This window comes from Natator depressus, chromosome 23 (genome assembly GCF_965152275.1).
Source record: "Natator depressus isolate rNatDep1 chromosome 23, rNatDep2.hap1, whole genome shotgun sequence".
Lineage (NCBI taxonomy): Eukaryota > Metazoa > Chordata > Testudines > Cheloniidae > Natator > Natator depressus.
In genome coordinates, this window is record NC_134256.1 from 23,601,347 (window position 1) to 23,610,635 (window position 9,289).

Below are 9,289 nucleotides of genomic sequence, written 5' to 3' on the forward strand. Positions count from 1 at the left end.
CACTGCCCTCCATGATCCTGATGGCTAGGCCATTCCCCTGGGGTGGCAGGGCCAGACTCCTGGGTTCAGTGATCATTTGAGGGGTTTCCTCTTTCCCCTCCTCCAGCCCTTTCCCATTAACCATTTTGCAAAGTGCACTGAAAAGGCCAAAACAAGGAGCATCCCATAAAGTCACGTGACAGCCCCAGGCCCTCCTTACCCTTTGCTTTCCTAGCTGGCCTGAACACACCCCACCCCAACCCCCAGACCCACTCACTGCATGCTCCCCTCCCACCTTTGCGCACACATGCCCCTTGGGCATTCTCACCTGCACTCAGTGTTCCTGGGTGTATGACCTTGTATTAAAATACATTGTTTGAATGGCACCATCTTACCAAGCTAGGGCCAGATCATTCTTTATGGCTGCCCTATCCTCCTCACTGACCACTCCATGAATCTTTGCATCATCTGCAAATGTTAGCAGCAGTGATTCTACATTAACTTCGATACCGGATACATCTATTGGCTGACATTCAGCCCCCACCCTTCCTGCACCATCCCATCCCACTCTGATCGTGCCAATTGTGAAGTGCCTTCGTTGCAGGCCGTTTGTACAGCGTCTCCTTGAACTGAAGTGCAGTGTGCGTCCAGCCCCCCCACTGCGGATTGACCACCACAGCACATATAGAAATTGGTATTTATTGAATCAATCATCAGGAATTTACAACCCAAGAAGCAATCCACCTGGATGAGCTGGTGCCCTGCCCTCTGGGGGTCCTCGACTCCTCCTAGCCCCAGGGTGGGTTTAAGAGGAAGAGCTTCATTAAAGAGAGGAAGGGCACATGCCCAGCCACATGGCTTATACCAACCCTCCCAGCCTTTATACCAGCTGCTCAGTCTGAACAAAGGCTGGGGGAGCCCGAGAGGTCGTTGAAATATTCCAATAAATAATTCTAGATAGAAACTACCTGCTGTTCTGCATCACCTGCATTTATCCTTAATAAATAATTAATTCATTAAATCTGCAGGAACTAATTAGCCACGTTAACCCCCTGAATCAGCCTGTGGGGAAGGCAGCATCACCGGACACTCAGCTCAGGCACAGTCTGGAAGGGCCTTGCCTCGGCCACCTTGATCTTGGGAAGGGGAGCCGTTTGATCACGGTGCTGCTCTGAGTTGGGGAGGAAGATCAGCACCTGCTGCACCGTGAGAGAAGCATAGCTCTCAAGGGAAGGATGGTATAGAGCAGTCCTGCCAAAGTGCAGGAGACTGGACTAGATGACCTCTCGAGGTCCCTTCCAGTCCTATGATTCTGTGATTCTCATTCCCAAAGCCAAGACACCCAGCCAGCCCTGCTGCCCTGTATCTGCGGGCAGAAGCTTACAGTGTCCAAAGGAAGGAAGATCTGCCATCTCACGAGGCCGCTTCAGGGCTGGCACTTGAGTTATTCTCTTGGGGGGAGGCCGTGGCGCCCCGGGGCGTCACTTCGATGATGCGCGGCTTGTCGATGATGCGCGCAGTCTGGTTCCCCTTCTCCACGATGCCAATGATCCAGGCCTGGTGCCCCTCCCCGTATTTGGGAGACTTGATTTCAGCACAGAAGCGGGCGGCCTGCTCCCGGGGCAAGCAGATTAGCAGCCCCCCTGCAAAGAGGGACAGGGCTACTCAGTCCCCATTGTGGGGGGAGGGGTGTCAATTCGCCCTCAAGTCTCACTGCCATGTAGACAGTCAGCAGCAGTCGTGGGGGGAAGGTTGCTATTGGCCCCTCAAACCTTCTGCCATGGGCCAATCAGAGCAGCTCAGAAAGGGGTGAAAACTCTTCTCTGCCCCACACAGTTAGCTTGTGGGGAGATGCCACCAGAGTCCCGCCGCCCAGCCGCTAGCTAGAGCCGGTGCACACGCAGTGGCCTGGGGTGACGTGCAGGGATTAGCATTTCTCCTTGCCCTGGGCAGGGACTACAAGGCAGGATGACTAAGGCCTGGCAGCCAGCCCAGGAGGGTGGAGTCGATAAATATTGAAACGAAAGGGTATCAGATTCCACTCTGCCAGGTTAACCCAGTGAGTCTCTCCCTCTCTCCTGTCACACCAGGCCCCACCATTTGGTCACTGGCTGTCTCACATGAAGCCCCGGTTCCAATCCCATGTTGTCTTGCCCCAGCTTCATCTCAGAGGCATCAAGCTTCTGAGCCACAAACCACCCCAGCTGCCTCCCCTGAAATCCCCAGGGAACTGGCCAGGCTTGATGATATGAGACAGCCGTCCTCACCTGCCTGTGGGTAGGTGAATTAGGAGGCACCTCTAATTCAGGTGACCCTGGCTCCCCGCCCTACCTGATGTCTCCGGGGATGTCCCTTGCAGCAGCCCAAAACGATTCCCGCAGGCCTTGCTGATGGCAGCCATCTTGGCAATGATAGGCAGATTGTGGATGACAAAAGAGACCTCGCTGCGCTGCTGCTTGGCCAGGTTTTGTGCATGGCCCAGGATCCCAAAGCCCGTGATGTCGGTGGCAGCATGAGCATTGAAAGTGTGCATCAAACTGGCAGCTGTGGCGGGGAAGGAGAGGCACTTATGGGCCGGTCAGGAAGGAGCTAACTCCATGACAAGGGGTTGGATTCCAAAAGGGACTTTATGCACCTCTCACTTGCCAGGGCTTCGTCTCTTTCTCTTTTGGGAGATTAATGCCGGGAGATGAGGGGTGCTCCCCGAAGACTCCCTGCCAAGCACAGATCTCATGTCGTGCTGCTTAGTTTAACCTTTGAGCTCACAAGCCAAGAGGCTCTGGCTGCTCCCTGACTACCAGCTCCAGACACTGAGGCAGGAAGCAAGTCCTGTTGCCACAAGCCCAGTCAGGCTACTGCTGGGAGCTGCAGAACAGAGCAGCCCATGCTCCTCACCAACTACATGTCCAGGTGCCTACCTGTCCTGTTCAGCATGGCCATACTGAACATGGCTTCCTGGTAGGCCAGCTCCACGTCCTCTTTGGACACCACCAGCTTAATCTTATTCCACCTCTCAGGCTGGAAAAGAAACAGGAGAGGGTAAAAGGCACCCAGGCCTGCCCCCCCGCCCTTCCCCCGCCACCCCCAGCGGCTCAGTCTCCTCCAAACCCTCTGGAGGGTCCCAAAGCAAGGCCTGTTGCCCATCTTGTGGATGTTCTACCGCCTGGGCCCGAGGATCTATGGGGGCTCTCCCATGGCAGCTCCTCAATCCCGACTCCCTCACCTCCCCCGACTGCAAGCTGTGCACGCATAACAGGGCAACAATAGCAGCAGGTGAATACGTACATTATCCAGCCACTGGTGAGCGTTGACAGCCACCTGCGTGCCCAGCGGCTTGGTCAGCACCAGCACATCTCCGGGAACTGCACTGTCTGGCCTGAAACGGATACACCCGTGAACTGTGCACACCCAGGTGAGTCATTCCTGGCTATGCCCTCCAGCCACTGCTTCTACCAATACGGACTGAGGAGCGTGGTTTTTCCATACTGACCAAAGAACTCTCAAATGCCATATTCTGGGTGACTGACTAACTAACGCTATCTGTTTTGAAACAGCCTCCCTGCATCACGACTCGCTGATTGCATTGCTCCCCGAAGGTACAGAAATCTCTCCAGGATACTGAATTAAGGTGGGCTCACTGTAAGAGACCACAGTGAGAGATAAGGAAGCTGGAACCTGAAAACCCAAACAGAGTCGGAGAGCTGCCGCGCTCATCCTTGTAAAAAGCATGGTCCCTCGGGGTCTGGTTCCAGGAAATTGTGTAGTGGCTAGCGCGCAGCCCAGACCATAGAAATGTGGAACCCCTGCATACTTCCTCCCTCCCGCCACTCCAGGAGCTGTGCATGCCTCAGGCTATCCTGCCCACTGGAGGCTTCTGGCACCTCGGGCTGCCCCTTGCCCTTTAACCCTGGTACTAACTGTACAGCCCCTAGGACCTCACTGCTCCTCACTCACATGATAAATTCGTTGGGCTGGCACACCACAGTAGCAACACCCCCGACAATGATCCAAGGATTCAACACAGTCTGCCCGCCTGTCACTGATGTTCCACCATCCTCTGCGGCATCCCGGAAGCCTTTGATCATCAGTGGCATAATCTTTTCACGCTCCTGGGGAGGTGAGAACACAGGTCAGGAAACAGCTGGTGGGCTGGCTACTGGCAGCTCAGGGGACCTGTATGCAAGGAGGGCAGGGTGTGCCTTAGGGAAGCCAGGACTGAGAGGCACCGGCAGGGAGAGAGCAGCTGAGGACCAGGATCTGGGCTCTGCCAACACTTCAGAATTCTCAGAAAGTGGATTAGTAGGAGGAATAAAAAAGGACAACAACCGTATAACATGCAACAGGGCCCGACAGACTGACACTGCAGGTGACCTCACACCTACAGCCAAAGGTCACATATCAGATTTTAATCAGCTCCACTCAGGAAGATCAGAAGGACTTGAAATGCTGGAAAACATGCCAGGACAGCAGGACATTCTACCAGAGCAAGGCTGGGGAGGCGAGGAGGCATCCTCAGAATGAAGGGACAATAATCATTCTCCGCAGCATGGAGCCTCCCGACAGCACACTGGAACAAACAGTGCTTTGTGGAGATGCTGACATAGTTCAGTGTCCTATCAGAATGAAGGTAACTCCTTTGACGAGAACCAAGTTGTTGACTGGGGCTTGACAAATGGGTCTAGGGGCACAGAGTACCGAGCCCCTGGGCCACTGACTGCTGGTCACTGACAAGATGACCAGAGGGGAAATTAAAGTTACACCGCTACCCCGATATAACGTGGTCCTTGGGAGACAAAAAAATCTCACCGCATTATATCGAACTTGCTTTGGCCCCCCAGTTCCTTGTTCCCTAATCGCCCCCAGGATCCCACCCCCTACCCAACCTCCCTGCTCCCTGTCCCCTGACTGCTCCGACCCCTATCCACACCCCCCGCCGCCTGACAGGCACTCACCGGCAACAGCGGGAAGTGGAGCAACGCGGCCCCAGCCCACTCCACTCCACCACCTCCCAGCCGCAGCACTCCGCTTCCCACCGCTGGTGAGTGCGAGGAGGTTGGGGAAAGGACAGCCCCCATACTCACCTATGGCAGGAAGCGGAGCGCTGTGGCTGGGAGCTGGCGGAGTAGAGCGCGCTGGGGCTGTGTTGCTCCACTTCCCGCCGCTGCCGGTGAGTGCTTGTCAGGGGGCGGGGGGGTGTGGATAGGGGTCGGAAGGGAGGTTGGGTAGGAGTTGGTGAAAGGATGCCCTCCACACTCACTGGCGGCGGGAAGCGGAGCAGCCCAGCCCCAGCCCGCTCCGCTTTCCTTGCCCCAGCCATGTTGCTGGAGGCAGGGTTGGGGAAAGGTCCCACACTCACCTGCAGCGGGAAGCGGAGCACCACGGCTGGGAGCTGGCGGAGTGGAGCAGGCTGCTCCACTTCCGCCACTGCCGGTGAGTGCGGGGGGGATCCCTTCCCCCAAGCCCCCTCCCCCAAGCGACACATCTGGGGCCGGGGCGAGGGAAGCAGAGCGGGCTGCTCCCGGCCCCCCCACCCCCCCAAATCTCCTGAGCCACTCTGGGACTGCGGGGTCCCCAAAAGTGCCCCCCCATAGCTCCTGCCCCCCAGACCCTGGCGGGGGAGCCCCCGACCGCCCCCCAAGACCCTCTGCCCCTTATCCAACCCCTCAGCCCTGGCCCGGCACGCTTAACATGCTGCTCAGAGCAGCGTGTCAGAGCTTTACCGCATTGTATGCGAACCCGCATTATATCGGGTTGCAGGTGTATTTGCTTTACTGCTCAGTATAACAAGAGCCTCCTCACTGAGCTGTGCCAAGTACTGGGGGATGAGAGAGAGACACTATAGCACGGGCCACATCATGTGGACTCTTTTCTTCAATTAACTCCCCCAACACTTTGTTAATGTTGAGTCCAAGCTGCCCAGCGCTGCTGGCTACAGCTTCTGAAAACTAGGAAATACAAAGGTACATGGTACTCCCACAACACAATCTTAAGTCTTCTCCCCCCCCACAGCAGGCAATAGCCACAGGAAACGGTTAAAGTAAGAGAGGGAGCCATAATAGGCAGACACTAAAAACCTGCCACTGTTTGTGCTGTGTTCCAGATTTGAATTTAAGCATTTCCCTGCACTCCACCTGCAATCCTGTGTGAGACATAGCTGTACTGAGTGGTGGGTGAATCAGCTGGAGCAAGTTGGCAGAGCTGTCACCATGCTATGAGAACAGCTCCATATGAACTTTGAGGAATGCCTCAGTTCAGTGCTGAATTCTGCAGGCTGAGTCAGAAGAGGTGCATGAGGGTGTCCTCTTCCTCCCATCCCACAGGGATGATCAGCCTGGGGGCATACACTACTGTGGTCTCCAGGGCTTAGTGAGGGATAGGTAAAATCAATGTCTCAGATGGAATCCTTACTGCAGGAGTGAAGGGGTGGCAGCAAAGAGCAAATATGGGATTGTTTGGGTGGCATTGGCTCCGCCTCTCAGTGTAAGGCGAGGCAGGCAGCACCTGTTCAATACACCAGACCTAAACCTGACCTTTGTCCTAGCAAAGAGGTGGCATTGGACTTTACCATGCTCTGTGATATCTAGAGTGCCAGAATGTGTGTTCTTGGCATGCTGGGACATGGTAGAGTTAAGGCTGTGTTGTGAGGGTGGCCTGTACCTTCACTTTCCACTTCTGGGATTTCAGTTTAGCCAATCTCCATGTTCTGGAAGGGCATGAGACACCACTGGGCAACCTTTGCTCTGCATTAACAAACTGTTGGGGGCAGTTAATTTCCTTGTTTTGGTTTTCTTTAAATAATAATTTCTCAGCATGCCCACGTACTAGTCCTGCTCTCCCCTTTCACTGTCTGCATGACAGTCCCTTCACTACGCCGGTATCATCTCACCTCCTAAGTCTCCGCCTGTCCCACACAGCCTTGTTCTCTCCCCTCAGGTTGCAGAGTTGAAGAGAGAAAGCAGGACCAGTGCAGGGACTAGCATAAAGTCAGTGGGGAGTCTGAACCCCACTCAAAGGTCTCAGGCAAAAGCACACAGACACAAGTGTTAGCCTTGGACTGATGGAGACAGGAGGTGCTGCCCAGTTAGGCCACTAAGATGCCAGGAGACACCCTGTAGCCCGCCAGGAAGCTTCCTACCTGGGTAACTGGGAAAGGGAGACAGAGGGAGTGCCTGGTCCCAACCATGTCTGAGAGCTGAGTCTGGATCAGACCAATGAGAGGGCTCAGTCTCTGCCTTCCCCAGCACTAGGGTATTTCAGGGGCCCTAGATGGAAAGTCAGGGCTCTGGTAGGGAGACAAGGACCTCCCCCACCATCTCCCTGGATTGTAACTCAGTGCCTGGAAATCTTAGTTGTGCTTTACAGAGCAGAGTAGCTATCAGGCTGCCAGCTCTGGGGCAGCAGCTGCTTCATTCTCTATAAACCTGCAGTACTTCCAACTCTCCTGTCACAGAACATCCGACATACCCCCACACCAGCAGTGTAGGGACACGCTGAGTCTACCCATACCAGCTGTGAAGGTCAGTGACCACAGCACATAGGTAGACCCTTCTCTCCGACATCCCATCCCCTCACCTCATCTGTCATTTTCTGGCTGACGCTCAGCAGCATCAGCATGTTGTCGCACTCGGTGATGCCCATGGCGTAGAGATCACTCAGCACATTGGCACATGCGATGCGGCCCTAGAACACAGGAGCGTGAGGGTCACCCATAGGACCTACCTTCCATGCCTCAGGCTCTGAGCCTGAGAGCCCATACCCCATTCTCCTGGGCTCTGAGACTCAAGGCGCGCCCCCCTCCTTGGGCCCATCTCCTGCGCTGTGGGCTCTGCACCACAGAGCATGTCCCCTGCAGGGGGCCCACTTCCCATGCTCTGAGTCAGAGAGCATCCCCTACCCATGCCCCCCCATGGGCTTTGAGCTCACTAGCACATCCCCCATGAAGATGGCATGCCCACAACAGTCGCCTTCCACTGGCCATCACAAGCGCAGTCTCTGGCTCTGGCATTACTTGTTCCCTTCTCCTGCCCACTCTGGAACCCACCCCTACTCGTACCATCATGTAGGGATCCTCAACCAGTGGGTAGAAGAAGTCTGTGGTCTGTACAAGGGAGAGACCCCCATGCCTGAGGGGGATGACGCAGGAGTCCATCCCTATGCCTATGAGCAGGAGATGGAGACTTTCACATCAGCAACGGCCCTCTAGCCCACTACCCTACCCATAATCCCCATTCTTCACAGATGTCCCAACACCTGGAGCCTTTATCCCTCCACTGCCACAGGCCCCACAGCCAATTCAACCCCCTCCTACCTCACCCACCATCCCGATCCATCCAAAACCACTGCCCCAACCCTCCACTGCCACCTCGAATCCCTCTAAGCTGCCACCTCAACCTCCGCCCACGACTCTTATCCCTCAGCTCCCAGACCCTACTACCACCCCCTGCCTCGACGACCCTCAACCCACACTTCCCCCACAGCCCCAACCCCCTCGTTTTGCTGCCACCCAACAGCCCCTTTTCCCTCACCCACAGCCCCCCGCTCCCTCTACACCATCATTCCCCCATGGCTGCAGACTCCCCACCACTCCTGCTCACAGCCCCTCCCCACTGCCCCTCCCACTGGTCACAGCCCCCACTCCAACCCCAGCCCCCTGCTGCCCCCAACCCATCCCTCTCGCCCACAGCCCCCTCCCCATTCCGACAGGCCCCAGTGCCCCCCTCTAGCCACAGCCCCTGTGTTTCCCCGACCCCATTGCTCCCCATGCAACGCCCCGCCCCCACACTCCGTGCTGCTGCCCCCCCGCGCTCACCCAGCGAGGGCCCCCCGGCCTCGGGCCCCCCCGCCTCGAGCCCGGCCGCCGCCAGCCCCGCGCGCGGCCCCCCCAGTCCCGCCAGGAGCCTGAGCAGCGTCTCCTGCGGGACTTTGCAGCCTCAGCCGCGCAGCTCCCCGAAGCCCGTGAGCCGCCAGCCCGGGGCCAGGCCCAGCGCCTCGGGCTCGAAGGGCCGGTAGCCGGGCGGGCCAGGGCCCGTGGCCGAGGGGGAGCCGGACAGCGTCGCCATCTTGGAGCGAGGGAGCGCGGCAGGAAGGCGGGTCGGGCGCGAGCGGCGGACCTGACTCCGACACGTCCCGCGAGAGCTGGGCCATGGCGGAGAGACCGCGAGACCTGGGCGGGGTGAGAACGAGAAAATCCCGCCACTCAGGGGATCCCGCGAGAGGCGCCGGAAACTGAATCCCGCGGGCTGGGTGGGGCCCTTGCAGGGGGGACCCCGCGCAGCGCGAGGGGGCTGCGGCCTGCGCCTCCGCGCTATGG

At 57.3% G+C, this 9,289-nt stretch overlaps 1 protein-coding gene across 2 annotated transcripts; it reads right to left on the reverse strand.

Moving 5' to 3' along the window:
* Window positions 1-669: 669 nt before the first annotated feature.
* Window positions 670-9,138, reverse strand: LOC141976552 (selenide, water dikinase 2). 2 transcript variants are annotated; one of them, XM_074937565.1, is made up of 8 exons: window positions 9,090-9,138; window positions 8,033-8,136; window positions 7,552-7,659; window positions 3,934-4,088; window positions 3,265-3,355; window positions 2,898-2,997; window positions 2,311-2,523; window positions 670-1,622 (listed from the first exon to the last, which is right to left on the reverse strand). In XM_074937565.1, exons 1-8 carry the CDS (start codon window positions 9,121-9,123, stop codon window positions 1,393-1,395), a joined length of 1,035 nt encoding a protein of 344 aa, XP_074793666.1. In that variant the 5' UTR covers window positions 9,124-9,138; the 3' UTR covers window positions 670-1,392. The 2 variants fall into 2 exon arrangements, with proteins under 2 accessions (XP_074793666.1, XP_074793665.1); XM_074937564.1 differs by lacking the exon at window positions 9,090-9,138 and adding an exon at window positions 8,789-8,928 and having other exon boundaries at window positions 672-1,622.
* Between the last annotated feature and the right edge of the window lie 151 nt (window positions 9,139-9,289).

Excerpts from the sequence above, each read along its gene's own strand:
- LOC141976552 (XM_074937565.1), bottom strand. The coding sequence starts at position 9,123 with ATGGCCCAGCTCTCGCGGGACGTGTCGGAGTCAG. Across the intron at positions 2,998-3,264 it reads CTCACCAGTGGCTGGATAAT|CCTGAGAGGTGGAATAAGAT; the intron begins GTACGTATTCAC and ends TTTCTTTTCCAG. Across the intron at positions 1,623-2,310 it reads GACATCCCCGGAGACATCAG|GGGGGCTGCTAATCTGCTTG; the intron begins GTAGGGCGGGGA and ends CCCTCTTTGCAG.